Source organism: Gymnoscopelus braueri, assembly GCF_963280865.1.
Source record: "Gymnoscopelus braueri genome assembly, chromosome: 8".
In the NCBI taxonomy this organism is placed as follows: domain Eukaryota; kingdom Metazoa; phylum Chordata; class Actinopteri; order Myctophiformes; family Myctophidae; genus Gymnoscopelus; species Gymnoscopelus braueri.
Genome location: NC_137609.1, coordinates 35486641 through 35506725, shown reverse-complemented (window position 1 = coordinate 35506725; position 20085 = coordinate 35486641). Strand labels below are relative to the sequence as shown.

Below are 20085 nucleotides of genomic sequence, written 5' to 3'. Positions count from 1 at the left end.
ATCCAGGTGAAGGAGGCCAGCAGGAAGTAGTGCAGCGCGGCCGCCACGGCCACGCACAGGCCGTACACACCCCAGGAGGCCAGCCAGGAGTTGACCAGGAACACCAGGTTGAGTCCCAGCAGGGCCAGAGACAGGTTGATCAGGATCTTAGAGGGATAGTCCCTGCGAAGCTTCCTGGTGAGATACCGCAGAACGGAGGGAGACGCAGAAAGGGAAAGAGAGTCAAGACAAGACAGATGGAGAAGAAATATTATGCTCAATCACATAAAGAGTTATACTTAATTGCGCACAGGTGTCACGTACCAAACGTAGCTGATCTACAAGCTCACAACACGTTGCGCTGTGAGCTCAGGGATAACAGACCAAAAGGAGACAGTAAAACAATATTTAAAAAAATATATATATTATACTGTTTTAGACTGATGATAGGTTCTTGGTTTACCTATGATACTAGATTACAATTTTTATGCATTCGATATATTATCTCGTGTTTCCCTTGCTTACTATAAATTGCTCTGGATTAAGAGCGTCTGCTAAATGCCTAAATTGTAAATTGTAAGTGAAATACGGGGAGGCCTGGACTCCCTGGGTGACACACGATACCCGGGGCAAGGCTGCTTTTAGGCCACCACGGCAGCAATTTGTGAAACATCTTACCAGAGGATGTGAGGGTGTATATTTAAAATAGTCGGTCGGTGTCGTGCAACCTAATAGCCGATCTGCTTTTCTCAGTGTGTGACACGAATGCACGCATGAATGAGGCGTTGTTGTTACAGCGGTGTGTGAGTCTCACTCAAAGGCAGTGTAGGTGAGCACGGTGACCCCCAGGAAGAGAGAGGACACTCCACAGCCCAGGTAGGTGATGATGGTCAAGATCTGGTCATTCACTGGGTCTACCGGGCTCCTGGACATGTCCTACACACACACACACACACACACACACACACACACACACACACACACACACACACACACACACACACACACACACACACACACACACACACACACACACACACACACACACACACACACACACACACACAGGCAGGTATGCATACAATACACCACCACTACACATTAAACATTTCTCTACTTGTATCTAGTGAGTGACAAATAAAACATCTTGATTCTTGATTCAGCATAATACTGTATGTGAATAATAATAATAATACTTTTTATTTGTAACACTATATTTGAGACAGATCTCAAAGTGCTACATGGCATAAAAAGTCAAGAAGAAATATTATAAATTTGATTTAAAAAATAATACAAATTCAGATCAATGGTAAGAGACCCCCTCCACAACTATACACAGCTAAGAAAAAGTTCAAGTTTAAAAACACAAAGGGCATCAATAAGTCCATCTAGGCATTGGCCTAGATCGATTTTAGTGCATTGAATGGACACAAAATCAGGAAATAAGAATCTACATTATGTATATGTATAATATACACATGTGTACCAACAGGACTCCAAAGTGTGTGAGGTGGTCACACAGGCATGTGGTGTACTGAGCACTGGTGTTGTGTTTTCTGCAGCCGCTTCCATCCCAGCCCCCATGTCCACCTGAACAGTAACACATGAACACACACACACACACACACACACACACACACACACACACACACACACACACACACACACACACACACACACACACACACACACACACACACACACACACACACACACACACACACACACACACACTTATTGCATGTCCACCTGAACAGTAATACACAAACACACACACACACACACACACACACACACACACACACACACACACACACACACACACACACACACACACACACACACACACACACACACACACACACACACACATACACACACACACACACACACACTCATTGCATGTCCACCTGAACAGTAACACATGAACACAACGCTCAACTTGAGTTGAGTGGTCACTTTTAACGAGTGGTCACTTTTAACGTAACTCGTTCCCACAGGGACCTACCGTTTCTATTGAAGTTCCAGTAAACACACTGGACATCCTTGTTGAACTGTGAATGAGATGCAAGGAAAACACATTTATTTAAAAACTAATTAATTATTTCATTAACCTAAGCCCTAAGGTGGAGGTAGGTGGAGAGCACCATTGTTCTCTTGCTTACTAAGGTGAAAGTGGTTAAAAGGGAAAGGATTCTTAAAACCCCAGCATCCGTATTCTGGGAAACCTTTTGCAGAAAATAGCATATCGACAAGCTCAAAACGAAGATATTTTATGTAGAGCGAAAACTGAAAATTCACTAGTATAGAGCCCTGGGGGACTCCACTCAGCAACGTATGGGGTCTAAGTGATCGATCAAATGTGACAAATGACGGCTAGCTATGGAGTCACCGTGTTTGGTATGAGATGGTGGAGCGTGATCTTGACGTCCTCCTTAAGCTCTGTGATTGGACAGCTGACGTTGGTCACGCTGGCCGATATCACAAAGGTGTTGAGGACTGACCGCTGCTGGCTGCTCTGAAAGCACAAAAAATAACACAGTGATATTGCACAGTCGCTGGCTTGTGTGTGTGTGTGTGTGTGTGTGTAGAGGAGGCAAAAAGGCTGGCAAAGCATTGTGCTGTCTCTGCTATAATTGGCAGCCACCATATATGGCAGAGATGCTGTTACTTATACCCATAGAGTACTGAGTGACATGCCAACTGTATCATGAAGACATATGCCATATGATGTTGTGAATGTAACCTTACTGCACCTATACATTTGTGTCCCTGTATGTATTCTCCGTTATGTGGACATAAATAAATGGTTAAAATGTGTGTGCATGTACCAGGTATTGCTGTAATTATGAGCGCCAAGTATAGTAGAATTTGACATTATGAGGACCATTTTCTGGACCCAAACCTCCAGTACCTTGAAGAGCATGGGGATGCCGTAGAACTGGAACTGAACTCTGGGCGAACTCTGGCCGTTCTGTGGGAAACTGTGTTGCAGAGCTGGCGGCAGTGAGATGAAGGCTACCGCACTGCTGAACGGAGGTTTGTTAATGTAAATCTGCAAGTAAAATAAATCACATACTGAAGAGTTCAGGAGTTTATGCTTATTGTAACTAGTGGTTACTGAATACACAACATCTGCCCTTGGTATTTAAAGTTGACCAAGTCATTCAGAATAAATCACGTTCTATTTACACATCACTCTCTTGTATGGAAACATAATTATATTAATGGTTGTTGGTTGCTATTATTATTGTTATTTTAATTTAATTAGTTTCAGATGACACTTGTAAGAGATGTAGTGTAGTCTGGAATGGTGGGAAAGCCCTTATGTGTATGTCCTTGTTGATGGCACAAAGTTGGTTGTTTTGGGATGTTAGATTGTTTAATTATTATTCATTATTGTATTAACCCATTAAAACCAGCAAAGCATCTGTGTCATTTTAGATTTTTGCATTGGCTATTAAAAAATAGCAGATATGCAAGCTCACAGTGCATCACTTTGTGCCGTGCTGCGAGCTTGTACATCTGCTATATTTTAACATTTTTGAACAATCTTGAATGTGTGAGAACTACTGGTTTAGAGGGCATTTGTAGAATCAGCCTCAGTTCTTAATGGGTTACTTATTGTTTGACCACATTATAACCAAGTTTCAAACTGGAACCATTTGCTCCCCAAACAGATGACGTATGTAACATGTAACACATGACCGACCTCAGGGTTTAAGCCCTCCTCTGCAGACGTCACTGCAAACGTCAGAGTGTCGAACTGTCCTGGGTTCACATCCACCACTGAGATGGCCATGGCTGGAGCCAGGAGGGTGGAGGAGCCTTCGTAACCCGACATCCTGTCCCCCACGTCCCCTGTGATGTTCAGAATACTACGAGGAGAATGAAAAAAAGAGATTGAATTGTTTGCTGTCAAAGAGGAATCAAACACATTTTCCTCTCTTCTCCCCAAAGAATTTTAGATTTCGTTTTAGTCTGGGACAGTTAATGTTTTGTAGTTTTGGTCACAATAGAGTACAGAAGTCCTGACGTCACTCGTTCATCCCCTGGTTCGTAAAGTAGTCTCTATGGAGAATAACATTGGGTCATCTTAGAATCGTCTCATTTAAGAATTGTGGTCCAAAAATAAACAAACTGTCTCGGCGATATTGTCAGGGAGGAGGTTCTGTATCGTTTATGATAGTCAGTCACTTATATTTGATACAGTCTGTTTCTGGCGAAAATTTAACTAATTCGGCGGAAGTAACATTATCGTTTTCTCACCGTCAGTTGATGCTTCATATCCATAAGAGTCAAATCGCCGGGATCATTTGTTTATTTTTGGAACACAGTTCTTATTTGACACGATATTAAAGACGTCTATGGGAATTCAGAATGGGGGTGGAAACCCGCGAACCAGGTAGGATGTGTAAATTACGTCAGACTTCGGTTCTCTATAAGATTTATTTATTTTTTATGCCGGTTCCACTTGAACTCCATGGTCCGGACATGTGTGTCGGTTGAAGTTTTTGCCGTTAAGACATGGTACCGTTCCACAAAGTATAATAAAGTAGGCTTTAGCCTCTCTCCATCCCTCTCCTCCACATTTCTCTCCATCCCTTACGTGTTGGTGAAAGGCCCCAGGTGACTGTCAGACTCCATGATGACAGAGATGATGTTGATGACGGCTCGCCCCACGTCGGGTGTGATGACCCCCAGGCTGACGATGGCCTTCAGCTTGTTGAGGACGGTCACCAGCTCCTCGTAGCTCAGAGTGGAGTGATCACTCAGCAGACTCTCTATCATCTCCACTACGTCTGCTGCGTTCTCTACAGCCATGACAATTAAATAAGGCCTGTCACAACTATTACATAATCGCCCTAATCGCCAATTATTTGAGATAACCGCAATAATTATTTTGCATAATAGTCATTTATGTCATAATCATTTCAATGTTGAAAAATGTTCATATATTTTCAATAGTAGTGGACATAGCAGATCTACAAGCTCAAGAGCTACAAGCTCAAGAGCTTGTAGATTGGCTATTTAAACTATTCATATAAAGTATAGTTATTAAAATATGTCATTTTTATATCTGCCCTGTGTATCTTTTGATTACAAAAGCTAAGAGCCAAACAGAACATTTTTATTCATATGTTCCAATGTTCAATGACAGAAACGCAATTAAATAGTTAATCGCAATTATTTGAGCGACAATTAATCGTCAAGTAAAACGTCATAATCGTTACAGCCCTAATGACACATAATGTGGGAAAACAACAAATTAATGACAGGACATGACAATCAATTAAAGGGGAGGGAGACCAGTAAGAGCTCATGAAATCTGAATCTGATCAAGTTAATCAATTTATGAAAATAACGCAAAAAGTTAAAATATGGAGATAAGAGGTTTCTGCCCCACAGCAACAACATGACAAACAGAAAGATGTACAGTGAGTGACTGACCAGCAGTGACATCTATTTCATCCAGATCTGGGATTCTTTCCACCACCAGGGGGCATCGGACCAAGTCTGGGACCATCCATCGTGTTGGGATACCCAGCTTACTGGAAGCAGACAGTCATAAATGTACTCAAGACTGAATCATTAATTTAGATCAGTGTTTCTCAACCTTTTTCATTTCAAGGACCCCTAGTTTGCTACCATTTCTTATCTCTGGGACTCCAATCTACACAGTAAAACACTCAGTGTTATATAAGTCTGAGAGTATACAAATGGAACCACAACTGATACAGACCTGCTGAGCTTGGGTACTATAATGTCATTAGCTCCAGTCATTAGCCAAACCAAGTTACTGATTAATACAATACAATTCAGTGTGCTTCCTCCCAAGCGATTATGAACAGCCATAAATATGACAAATCCAATGAGCCATCAGTGTCATACTGAATCAATACACCCATAAAGTTCTAAATTGCACAAACATAGCAATGTAAATATACTATACCAGACTCGACAAATGGACCATATAATAGGCCTACATTTATATTATATATTAGTCCAAACGCACATTGTCAAGACACATTTGTGCAAATAGGGGCTTCATGACTGTGATCTATACTGCATGAGCATTACATACAGTACATGAGCATGCAGGTCAAGCAATGACAGCGAGTACATAATAGTTAGCAGACATATAGACATTACCAGATGTCTGAGGCTCTAATTTAATTTCCTCTTCTACCCCGGATTTGAACCCGGTTTCCTGCGCAAATGCAGATTGCTAATTACCCCCGACACAAATCGTGGGCCATTATTTTGCACCAGATCAGCTCTCACCAGTGTCGCCGGGCTCGCTGGAGTTTATTCCCTGGACATGGCTGATTCACAATGTGAGTGGCCCAGGTTCTGGGCCACGCAAACAGGCCTTTTCTGGTTTGGTGTCTGTGTGCTGGGCAGTGTAGCACTACTGAAGAATAAAAACAGACATGGAGAAACGACAAGAGACAAAGGCCGAGGTACAGAGACAGATGGAAATGTTAAAGAGACATTATATTCCCGAGTGCACCAAAACGATGTATCTCAGCTTCTGGCATCATGGAACTTGGCATAGAATTCCACATGGTGGAGCCTTCAAGTGTGACGCGTCGCTTACAAATGCGGCTGATCTCAATCTCGTGCGTTGCAACGGCGACGGAGCTGCTGTTATATGGCTTCTCTAACAGATCTTGAATCTTCATCTCTATGTCCTCTGCGTCCGACAACTTCATCACCTGCACCTGAAACACGCAGCTCTCCCTCAACAGAGACATGTGAAAACAAGTGTTTTATTACTTTCTTTTATATAACAGTCTTTATGCAAATCTGATTTCATATTGTGAATTAAACACAGAGATATCAAGATTTGGTCAAACCACTTAAACCCTCTATACTTAGTAAGCTAATACTTAGTTAACCGGAGTCAGCTCTGTACGTGGTCCGCTCTTCTTCCATCTTTGACGTTAAATCTTAGCCGCTCTACAAGCTCATAATGTGTCGCATTTGTGATGCATTGTTTATGAGTTTGTTTATCAGCTATTTTCGGCCAATGTTTCCCCTAGAATAGGGATGCTAGGGTTCAGTTGGATAAAGCTGCGATCCTACTCAGGATCCAAATCCGGATGTTATGGCAACATGATATGGCAAATAACACACAGCTCTCAGACAATCAGATTGCTTAATCAGAATCAACTGTTGTATAATATGAGACAAAAAGCACTTAACCAACAAGCACTACCAATACTGAATTGTAACGTGCTGATCCTTCACCACACATAATGAATTATAGTGAATTAAAGTAGTTACCTTGATTAAACTAGTATTGGTACAAGAGCGGTTCAGATTAGATATGTCTACCATGCTTTTACTGTCTCAAGAACTGATTTAACATCTTTGGATAATGTGTCCATAACATGAACTGAATAAAAAACGGAATAAAACTGTAAATACAGTAATTGAATGATCCCTACCTTGAATATCCACGTGAAGACGTCTGTAAAATAATTAAAAGGTAAAAAAAAGCAGCATCCTAAAGCATGTAAGTCAACATGAAAGACTTGTTTCAACCCTAGAGCAGCGGTTCCCAACTTTCTGGATCAGGGCTCACTTCTTGAAAGTGTTCGCCACCCACCTGAGAACTTAACATGACAGCCTATCGGCTAGCACCGTTGTGATTTCAGTATTCCACGATTTGTTGTTTTTAATGACGTCTCTATTCAAGTAAAGATTTTTGGTTGAGTGACAGTGTGTGCATTCACTTACCCCTTGAATTATAGATCTGTTAGACAGGAGATTAAATCTGAAAACCAGAAAAAAGCAATTCTCTCACATGTTCACTTCCAGAGTACCGTATATGTAATGAGTTAATGTGTTGTATTACATTGTACAAATTCAATTTATGCAATTTCAATACACTGCAATTAGAGGTTACATCATTATTCACTCAAGCCTTAACTCCAAGAAACAACAACAGCATACTGTCCTGGCCAGCTTGCCCAGGGCTCACATAATTTGGAAGTTATAGACAATTGGATTCTTTTCAGTTGGGGGTCCGCGGCCAAATACATATGAATTTGGGGGTCCTTGACATTAAAATGTTTGAGAACCACTATCTAAACCACTACTAAAAGAAGCAGCTGACTGTGTACTGGAAAAGGCAGATATACATACCTGATACTATATATGCTGCTATACTGTATATCTCTTCACTCTACTCATATTACAACCAGTGGTATAGTAGTGATTTTTTAACTGGGGGGACGCCATTTTGATGACATCACGTACACACACACAAATGCACACAGACACGCCCCGACCAGTATTATGAAATATTCATTTTTAGTTTGATTAATTTTAGTTAGTTCGAAATGTAACATTTTTTGCTTAGTTTTCATTTAGTTTTAGTTTTCTTCGTAACTTTTCCAAGGAATGCCTTGATTTATAGAACCTAATAAATATAGAATAATAGAATGCATATAGGCTATCAACCTGTGATGGTGGAAAAACTAAAATGAAGATGGACGCTGATAAGATTAGGCTACGCTGACTATGGCTTGTGAAACGCATTAGATTTTTCACTCCATTGCCCTGGCTAGACCAACACATTCTATTGAATGGAGAGACTATGGGGGTTGGGTTGCGCATCTGATGAGGTGTAAAGAGCCTTTAACAGCTGGCTATTGTTTTCCTTAAGTAGCCTACCAACAACTAATCTGCATGCTACGCTATGTAGCTGTGTGACAGTAGTATGGGAACGTGGGCACACACGTGCACACCGGTGCATGTGTGTGCGTGTACTCCTGCTCAAAAGACTGGTGGGACGCTGTGGTGGCGTGAAGTGAGCACGACACCCCTGATTAGAACATTTAATTACTTCAGCTGTTTTGTTTCCTTGCTCTTCCATCTCTATTCTTCCTCCCCTTTCCTGAAAACTACAAATGAGCCTGTACAAAAAAAAAATTCACCCACTTCTTTACACCTGTAAACCTGAGATGTGACATAAAGCTGATAGCTACACCCTCCCCAGGCCAACGGTAGAGAAGCTGTCAGCAACAGGGACAGCAGTCCACGTGGGGAACTAATGAACTGGCAATGATTAAACTGCTCACTGTTCACTGTGCAAACTTCGCTGATAAGATGTCGCCCTCTGGTTACGGGCTGAGGTCATATGAAACAAACCCCCTACCATAGGTTCGAGGGTTAGGACATTATTTTGAGAAAAGAAGGGGTGGGGGTTGGAGGCACACACAATTGAGCAAAGTGGTATGGAAAGGTAAACTGCAAAGAATAGTGTAATCTCCTCCTCCATGGGACAGAGACAGGCTGGTACGGTGTGTGTACGTAACAGACGTAAATAACGATAATATCTCCTCTCAAACTTTCGCCATAGACTCTGATTAGCCAGGCTGACCGGTAGCATACGCACCTGTTTTTCTGCCTGAGTAGCTGGAAGTTAAGAACCATCATCTCACCGTGGGGTAGACTGGTTTCAAGCTGTTGAAGAGGGAGATGACAATGGATCAGAAGCTGTGTCGGTTGGCAGTGGCCAAAACGTGAATACATATAAGGAATTTTATCTCGGGTGGTCAATCAAAGAACTAAGACCACCGTGGAGGAATTGAAAATCAGTCTCCACGGTGTTGGGCAGGTACTATGGCACTGGTTCCCAAACTTTTTAGCACGTGACGAGACCCAAAGGAGAAATTTGTTGTCTCCCCGGGACCCAAACTAGCGAAAATACAAGCTCACTACGCGGTGAGCGTTGTGAACTTGTAGATTGGCTATTTTCACTTCTTCTTAAAAGTTACATTTGTGGAATTTATGGAATTTATTTCTCTTTTTTTATTGAATTAGTTTTTAATTTATGAAAAACTACGAATATATATATTTTTTTATCTTTTAAAATAATAATAATTTTAAAAATAAACCTCGTGACCCACAAAAAAATTACCCTTAGGGATTTGTAACTCTGAAAGTTGAATTAACAATGAGGACTTTACAGTGAAGATTGACGTCCCACAGATACAATGGGGGTCCGTGGACTAATGCAGATCAAACTGGGGGTCTTTGAAATTAAACATTTTGAGAATCACTGCTCTGTGGTGATGTGAAGCAGTGGTTCCCAGACTTTTTAGCTCAATACCCAAAGGAAAAATTAGACGTTTGCCCGGGATCCAAACTAGTGAAAATAGCAGATCTACAAGCTCAGTTGTGAGCTTGTAGATCTGCTATTTTCACGTTTCTTTCACTATTTTCACTACTTCTTCTAAATGCATTTATGAAATTTCTTAGATTTTATATTTTATTCATGAAATACTTTTGAAAAATGTTGGAATTGTTTTTAATTGATGAAAAGTTGCGATTTTCTTTTTGTTTTCACTTTTTTAAATCCTTTGAAATACTATATATATATTTTTGAATGTAGGAAATGATTTAAAATATATATATATATATATATATAAAGGGGACATTTACTCGCAACCCATAAAAAATTGGTCTGCGACCCACTGTTTGGGAAACTGTGATGGAAAGTGCTGACATGTTATATGTCACGTGTAGACTTTTCTTGTCAGACGTACCCAGACCTTGAGGGACACTTCAGGATTGCAGTCCCCCGTTATTGACACGTTGAGCTTGACCTCAAAATACAGCCCTTCAGAGCAGACAAACACAAGAAGTAAAAAATTAGGGGTACAACAGATAATCAAACTAATCAATTTAATAAAATTTGAATAAAAAGCAACTTTTGGGGAGAAAACATTTTGACATTTTGCTTTGTTAAAACTTTGTTCATTTGTCTCTCGATTTCATCCATCCAGTATTTATTTTGGTGATCTATTTGTCTTAGGTTATACAGTTTAGACTGTATAAGTTTAGACAGTGTAACACATATAGCACATTTCAACAACAAGGCTATTCATGTGCTTTACACAAAACATCAAGAAAAGGAAATGCATGATAAAAATGACATTAGGATACAATTAAACAAGTGTAAAAATAACAAATACAAATATTTTATTTTTTTATAAAATATTTATAAATATTTTATCAAATATTTTCTAAATTGCAAGCAGCAATACAGGGGCCAGACATTTCAAAAGGCCATTTCATGTTCACTTAAAAAAGTTGGACGAATATTATTTACTAAAGTCATGATTTCTGTACAGCAATTTAAATTAAGCCTGGATAAGTCAGGATTCAAACCAGGGACCTTCTGACTGACAGGTATAGACACTCTTCTTACTTATATACGGCAACTGCAGAATTGGCATTGAGAGAAAGTAGCCTGTGCACAGCTGTTTTGATTTTAAATATTTTATGAAGCCATGCCCTCTACAATATTCATTGTCAGGCTTTATTTTTTCACATACAAACTTCTCTCCAACTAGGTTTTTAGATATTGGTCCAAATTGTACTGCAATACATACCAAAAGCAACGCATTCGAGCCGGATTTGAACCAGCGACCTAAGGATGTCAGTTATTAGCCGCGAGGGAGCTCTTCATAATCTTTTGCGGGCTAATTAATACTTAATGTATTAAGGTTATATATTAACTCTTTGACTGCCATGGATGCATTTCCGCGTCGAATTCTGCCAAGGCGCAGAATGAGCTTGTAGGTGTACTATTTTCCGAGATTGTTCAAGTAATTTTGCCACATGTTCATCTATCATGACATGCCCAGAATATGGTTAAACAGTCTCAATGTAATTTGAATATACTTTTTTTCCCAAAAGCGACTCCTTCGAACCGGATTTGAACCAGTGACCTAAGGATTTCAGTCATTAACCACTACAGTCCTCCGCTCTACCAACTGAGCTATCGAAGGGAGCTGTTTAAACACTTTTGTGGGTCAAACTTGGGCCGTGGGCCACTAGTTTGACACCCATAAATTGCAAAAACATACTGTCTACAAACATGTCACATAGCAGTACAGTACAGTGATTTAGCAGACGCTTTTATCCAAAGCAAAGCGGCATGTGAGCTTGTAGATCAGCTATTTTTGCCACTTGTTCGCCTATCATGACACGCCCAGATTAGGGTTCATATGGATATGAGTATATGGATACTCAGTGTAATTTGTAGCTGTTGTTCCAGTTATCCCAAACCAAACACGTACTGTGACTTTCATTCTATGTGGTTCTTATTTTGAACATCTACTACAGTGTAGGTACATAGTAATAGCAACTGTTCTATATTAAGAGTAGCATTTTCACTCCTTCGAACCGGATTTGAACCAGTGACCTAAGGATGTCAGTCATTAACCACTACAGTCCTCCGCTCTACCAACTGAGCTATCGAAGGGAGCTGTTTAAAGACTTTTGTGGGTCAAATTTGGGCCGTGGGCCACCGGTTTGACACCCCTAAATTGGAAGAATATACTTTTTTCCCGAAAGCAACTCCTTCGAACCGGATTTGAACCAGTGACCTAAGGATGTCAGTCATTAACCACTACAGTCCTCCGCTCTACCAACTGAGCTATCGAAGGGAGCTGTTTAAAGACTTTTGTGGGTCAAATTTGGGCCGTGGGCCACCGGTTTGACACCCCTAAATTGGAAGAATATACTTTTTTCCCGAAAGCAACTCCTTCGAACCGGATTTGAACCAGTGACCTAAGGATGTCAGTCATTAACCACTACAGTCCTCCGCTCTACCAACTGAGCTATCGAAGGGAGCTGCTTAAACACTTTTGTGGGTCAAATTTGGGCCGTGGGCCACCGGTTTGACACCCCTAAATTGCAAAAATATACTTTTTTCCCAAAGCAACTCCTTCGAACCGGATTTGAACCAGTGACCTAAGGATGTCAGTCATTAACCACTACAGTCCTCCGCTCTACCAACTGAGCTATCGAAGGGAGCTGTTTAAAGACTTTTGTGGGTAAAATATGGGCCGTGGGCCACCGGTTTGACACCCCTAAATTGCAAAAATATACTTTTTTCCCAAAGCAAATCCTTTGAACCGGATTTGAACCAGTGACCTAAGGATGTCAGTCATTAACCACTACAGTCCTCCGCTCTACCAACTGAGCTATCGAAGGGAGCTGTTTAAAGACTTTTGTGGGTCAAATTTGGGCCGTGGGCCACTAGTTTGACACCCATAAATTGCAAAAACATACTGTCTACAAACATGTCACATAGCAGTACAGTACAGTGATTTAGCAGACGCTTTTATCCAAAGCAAAGCGGCATGTGAGCTTGTAGATCAGCTATTTTTGCCACTTGTTCGCCTATCATGACACGCCCAGATTAGGGTTCATATGGATATGAGTATATGGATACTCAGTGTAATTTGTAGCTGTTGTTCCAGTTATCCCAAACCAAACACGTACTGTGACTTTCATTCTATGTGGTTCTTATTTTGAACATCTACTACAGTGTAGGTACATAGTAATAGCAACTGTTCTATATTAAGAGTAGCATTTTCACTCCTTCGAACCGGATTTGAACCAGTGACCTAAGGATGTCAGTCATTAACCATTACAGTCCTCCGCTCTACCAACTGAGCTATCGAAGGGAGCTGTTTAAAGACTTTTGTGGGTCAAATTTGGGCCGTGGGCCACCGGTTTGACACCCCTAAATTGGAAGAATATACTTTTTTCCCGAAAGCAACTCCTTCGAACCGGATTTGAACCAGTGACCTAAGGATGTCAGTCATTAACCACTACAGTCCTCCGCTCTACCAACTGAGCTATCGAAGGGAGCTGTTTAAAAGCTTTTGTGGGTCAAATTTGGGCCGTGGCCACCGGTTTGACACCCCTAAATTGCAAAAATATACTTTTTTCCCAAAGCAACTCCTTCGAACCGGATTTGAACCAGTGACCTAAGGATGTCAGTCATTAACCACTACAGTCCTCCGCTCTACCAACTGAGCTATCGAAGGGAGCTGTTTAAAGACTTTTGTGGGTCAAATTTGGGCCGTGGGCCACCGGTTTGACACCCCTAAATTGGAAGAATATACTTTTTTCCCGAAAGCAACTCCTTCGAACCGGATTTGAACCAGTGACCTAAGGATGTCAGTCATTAACCACTACAGTCCTCCGCTCTACCAACTGAGCTATCGAAGGGAGCTGTTTAAAGGCTTTTGTGGGTCAAATTTGGGCCGTGGGCCACCGGTTTGACACCCCTAAATTGCAAAAATATACTTTTTTCCCAAAGCAACTCCTTCGAACCGGATTTGAACCAGTGACCTAAGGATGTCAGTCATTAACCACTACAGTCCTCCGCTCTACCAACTGAGCTATCGAAGGGAGCTGTTTAAACACTTTTGTGGGTCAAATTTGGGCCGTGGGCCACTACTTTGACACCCATAAATTGCAAAAATATACTGTCTACAAACATGTCACATAGCAGTACAGTACAGTGATTTAGCAGACGCTTATATCAAAAGCAAAGCAGCAAGTGAGCTTGTAGATCAGCTATTTTTGCCACATGTTTGCCTATCATGACATAACCAGATTAGGGTTCATATGGATAAACTCAGTGTAATTTGTAGCTGTTGTTCAAGTTATCCCAAACCAAACACGTACTGTGACTTTCATCCTATGTGTTTCTTATTTTGAACATCTACTACAGTGTAGGTACATAGTAATAGCAACTGTTCTATATTAAGAGTAGCATTTTCACTCCTTCGAACCGGATTTGAACCAGTGACCTAAGGATGTCAGTCATTAACCACTACAGTCCTCCGCTCTACCAACTGAGCTATCGAAGGGAGCTGTTTAAAGACTTTTGTGGGTCAAATTTGGGCCGTGGGCCACCGGTTTGACACCCCTAAATTGGAAGAATATACTTTTTTCCAGAAAGCAACTCCTTCGAACCGGATTTGAACCAGTGACCTAAGGATGTCAGTCATTTACCACTACAGTCCTCCGCTCTACCAACTGAGCTATCGAAGGGAGCTGTTTAAAAGCTTTTGTGGGTCAAATTTGGGCCGTGGCCACCGGTTTGACACCCCTAAATTGCAAAAATATACTTTTTTCCCAAAGCAACTCCTTCGAACCGGATTTGAACCAGTGACCTAAGGATGTCAGTCATTAACCACTACAGTCCTCCGCTCTACCAACTGAGCTATCGAAGGGAGCTGTTTAAAGACTTTTGTGGGTAAAATTTGGGCCGTGGGCCACCGGTTTGACACCCCTAAATTGCAAAAATATACTTTTTTCCCAAAGCAACTCCTTCGAACCGGATTTGAACCAGTGACCTAAGGATGTCAGTCATTAACCACTACAGTCCTCCGCTCTACCAACTGAGCTATCGAAGGGAGCTGTTTAAACACTTTTGTGGGTAAAATTTGGGCCGTGGGCCACCGGTTTGACACCCCTAAATTGCAAAAATATACTTTTTTCCCAAAGCAAATCCTTCGAACCGGATTTTAACCAGTGACCTAAGGATGTCAGTCATTAACCACTACAGTCCTCCGCTCTACCAACTGAGCTATCGAAGGGAGCTGTTTAAACACTTTTGTGGGTCAAATTTGGGCCGTGGGCCACTAGTTTGACACCCATAAATTGCAAAAATATACCGTCTACAAACATGTCACATAGCAGTACAGTACAGTGATTTAGCAGACGCTTATATCAAAAGCAAAGCAGCAAGTGAGCTTGTAGATCAGCTATTTTTGCCACATGTTTGCCTATCATGACATAACCAGATTAGGGTTCATATGGATAAACTCAGTGTAATTTGTAGCTGTTGTTCAAGTTATCCCAAACCAAACACGTACTGTGACTTTCATCCTATGTGTTTCTTATTTTGAACATCTACTACAGTGTAGGTACATAGTAATAGCAACTGTTCTATATTAAGAGTAGCATTTTCACTCCTTTGAACCGGTGACCTAAGGATGTCAGTCATTAACCACTACAGTCCTCCGCACTAACAACTGAGCTATCGAAGGGAGCTGTTTAAAGACTTTTGTGGGTCAAATTTGGGCCGTGGGCCACTAGTTTGACACCCATAAATTGCAAAAACATACTGTCTACAAACATGTCACATAGCAGTACAGTACAGTGATTTAGCAGACGCTTTTATCCAAAGCAAAGCGGCATGTGAGCTTGTAGAGCAGCTATTTTTGCCACTTGTTCGCCTATCATGACATGCCCAGATTAGGGTTCATATGGATATGAGTATATGGATACTCAGTGTAATTTGTAGCTGTTGTTCCAGTTATCCCAAACCAAACACGTACTGTGACTTTCATTCTATGTGGTTCTTATTTTGAACATCTACTACAGTGTAGGTACATAGTAATAGCAACTGTTCTATATTAAGAGTGGCATTTTCACTCCTTCGAACCGGATTTGAACCAGTGACCTAAGGATGTCAGTCATTAACCACTACAGTCCTCCGCTCTACCAACTGAGCTATCGAAGGGAGCTGTTTAAAGACTTTTGTGGGTCAAATTTGGGCCGGGGGCCACCGGTTTGACACCCCTAAATTGGAAGAATATACTTTTTTCCCGAAAGCAACTCCTTCGAACCGGATTTGAACCAGTGAAGTAAGGATGTCAGTCATTAACCACTACAGTCCTCCGCTCTACCAACTGAGCTATCGAAGGGAGCTGTTTAAAAGCTTTTGTGGGTCAAATTTGGGCCGTGGCCACCGGTTTGACACCCCTAAATTGCAAAAATATACTTTTTTCCCAAAGCAACTCCTTCGAACCGGATTTGAACCAGTGACCTAAGGATGTCAGTCATTAACCACTACAGTCCTCCGCTCTACCAACTGAGCTATCGAAGGGAGCTGTTTAAAGACTTTTGTGGGTAAAATTTGGGCCGTGGGCCACCGGTTTGACACCCCTAAATTGCAAAAATATACTTTTTTCCCAAAGCAACTCCTTCGAACCGGATTTGAACCAGTGACCTAAGGATGTCAGTCATTAACCACTACAGTCCTCCGCTCTACCAACTGAGCTATCGAAGGGAGCTGTTTAAAGACTTTTGTGGGTCAAATTTGGGCCGTGGGCCACTAGTTTGACACCCATAAATTGCAAAAATATACTGTCTACAAACATGTCACATAGCAGTAAAGTAAAGTGATTTAGCAGACGCTTACCGTAAATTTCGGACTATAAGCCGCGACTTTTTTCCCATTTTTCGACCCTGCGGCTTATATAACGGATCGGCTTATCTATGGATTTTTACAGCTAACGGCCACTAGGGGACCTCCTAAATCTATGGATTTTACAGCTGCGGCTTATAGTCCAGTGCGGCTTATATATGTACAAATCATTCAATTTAGCTGCTGCGGCTTATATTCAGGTGCGGCTTATAGTGCGAAAATTACGGTATATCAAAAGCAAAGCAGCAAGTGAGCTTGTAGATCAGCTATTTTTGCCACATGTTTGCCTATCATGACATAACCAGATTAGGGTTCATATGGATAAACTCAGTGTAATTTGTAGCTGTTGTTCAAGTTATCCCAAACCAAACACGTACTGTGACTTTCATCCTATGTGTTTCTTATCTTGAACATCTACTACAGTGTAGGTACATAGTAATAGCAACTGTTCTATATTAAGAGTAGCATTTTCCAAAGCAACTCCTTCGAACCAGATTTGAACCAGTGACCTAAGGATGTCAGTCATTAACCACTACAGTGATTTAGCAGACGCTTATATCAAAAGCAAAGCAGCAAGTGAGCTTGTAGATCAGCTATTTTTGCCACATGTTCGCCTATCATGACATAACCAGATTAGGGTTCATATGGATAAACTCAGTGTAATTTGTAGCTGTTGTTCAAGTTATCCCAAACCAAACACATACTGTGACTTTCATCCTATGTGGTTCTTATTTTGAACATCTACTACAGTGTAGGTACATAGTAGCAACTGTTCTATATTAAGATTAGCATTTTCACTCCTTAACCACTACAGTCCTCCGCTCTAAGAATATACTTTTTTCCCGAAAGCAACTCCTTCGAACCGGATTTGAACCAGTGACCTAAGGATGTCAGTCATTAACCACTACAGTCCTCCGCTCTACCAACTGAGCTATCGAAGGGAGCTGTTTAAAGTCTTTTGTGGGTCAAATTTGGGCCGTGGGCCACTAGTTTGACACCCATAAATTGCAAAAATATACTGTCTACAAACATGTCACATAGCAGTAAAGTAAAGTGATTTAGCAGACGCTTATATCAAAAGCAAAGCAGCAAGTGAGCTTGTAGATCAGCTATTTTTGCCACATGTTTGCCTATCATGACATAACCAGATTAGGGTTCATATGGATAAACTCAGTGTAATTTGTAGCTGTTGTTCAAGTTATCCCAAACCAAACACGTACTGTGACTTTCATCCTATGTGTTTCTTATCTTGAACATCTACTACAGTGTAGGTACATAGTAATAGCAACTGTTCTATATTAAGAGTAGCATTTTCCAAAGCAACTCCTTCGAACCAGATTTGAACCAGTGACCTAAGGATGTCAGTCATTAACCACTACAGTGATTTAGCAGACGCTTATATCAAAAGCAAAGCAGCAAGTGAGCTTGTAGATCAGCTATTTTTGCCACATGTTCGCCTATCATGACATAACCAGATTAGGGTTCATATGGATAAACTCAGTGTAATTTGTAGCTGTTGTTCAAGTTATCCCAAACCAAACACATACTGTGACTTTCATCCTATGTGGTTCTTATTTTGAACATCTACTACAGTGTAGGTACATAGTAGCAACTGTTCTATATTAAGAGTAGCATTTTCACTCCTTAACTTATTAACCACTACAGTCCTCCGCTCTAAGAATATACTTTTTTCCCGAAAGCAACTCCTTCGAACCGGATTTGAACCAGTGACCTAAGGATGTCAGTCATTAACCACTACAGTCCTCCGCTCTACCAACTGAGCTATCGAAGGGAGCTGCTTAAACACTTTTGTGGGTCAAATTTAGGCCGTGGGCCACTAGTTTGACACCCCTAAATTGGAAGAATATACTTTTTTCCCGAAAGCAACTCCTTCGAACCGGATTTGAACCAGTGACCTAAGGATGTCAGTCATTAACCACTACAGTCCTCCGCTCTACCAACTGAGCTATCGAAGGGAGCTGTTTAAAAGCTTTTGTGGGTCAAATTTGGGCCGTGGCCACCGGTTTGACACCCCTAAATTGCAAAAATATACTTTTTTCCCAAAGCAACTCCTTCGAACCGGATTTGAACCAGTGACCTAAGGATGTCAGCCATTAACCACTACAGTCCTCCGCTCTACCAACTGAGCTATCGAAGGGAGCTGTTTAAAGACTTTTGTGGGTCAAATTTGGGCCGTGGGCCACCGGTTTGACACCCCTAAATTGGAAGAATATACTTTTTTCCCGAAAGCAACTCCTTCGAACCGGATTTGAACCAGTGACCTAAGGATGTCAGTCATTAACCACTACAGTCCTCCGCTCTACCAACTGAGCTATCGAAGGGAGCTGTTTAAAGACTTTTGTGGGTCAAATTTGGGCCGTGGGCCACCGGTTTGACACCCCTAAATTGGAAGAATATACTTTTTTCCCGAAAGCAACTCCTTCGAACCGGATTTGAACCAGTGACCTAAGGATGTCAGTCATTAACCACTACAGTCCTCCGCTCTACCAACTGAGCTATCGAAGGGAGCTGTTTAAAGGCTTTTGTGGGTCAAATTTGGGCCGTGGGCCACCGGTTTGACACCCCTAAATTGCAAAAATATACTTTTTTCCCAAAGCAACTCCTTCGAACCGGATTTGAACCAGTGACCTAAGGATGTCAGTCATTAACCACTACAGTCCTCCGCTCTACCAACTGAGCTATCGAAGGGAGCTGCTTAAACACTTTTGTGGGTCAAATTTGGGCCGTGGGCCACTACTTTGACACCCATAAATTGCAAAAATATACTGTCTACAAACATGTCACATAGCAGTACAGTACAGTGATTTAGCAGACGCTTATATCAAAAGCAAAGCAGCAAGTGAGCTTGTAGATCAGCTATTTTTGCCACATGTTTGCCTATCATGACATAACCAGATTAGGGTTCATATGGATAAACTCAGTGTAATTTGTAGCTGTTGTTCAAGTTATCCCAAACCAAACACGTACTGTGACTTTCATCCTATGTGTTTCTTATTTTGAACATCTACTACAGTGTAGGTACATAGTAATAGCAACTGTTCTAT

General features: G+C 41.2%; 1 protein-coding gene across 1 annotated transcript in view; it reads left to right on the top strand.

Moving 5' to 3' along the window:
* Positions 1-9099: 9099 nt before the first annotated feature.
* LOC308090809 (uncharacterized protein) overlaps positions 9100-20085 on the top strand; it is a gene marked incomplete at its 5' end in the record, with an annotated part of 47969 nt that continues 36983 nt past the window's right edge. The window contains one exon of the mRNA XM_080436082.1: positions 9100-9125. Coding sequence (XP_080292208.1) covers positions 9100-9125 — 26 coding nt within the window. The remainder of the gene's footprint in view (positions 9126-20085) is intronic.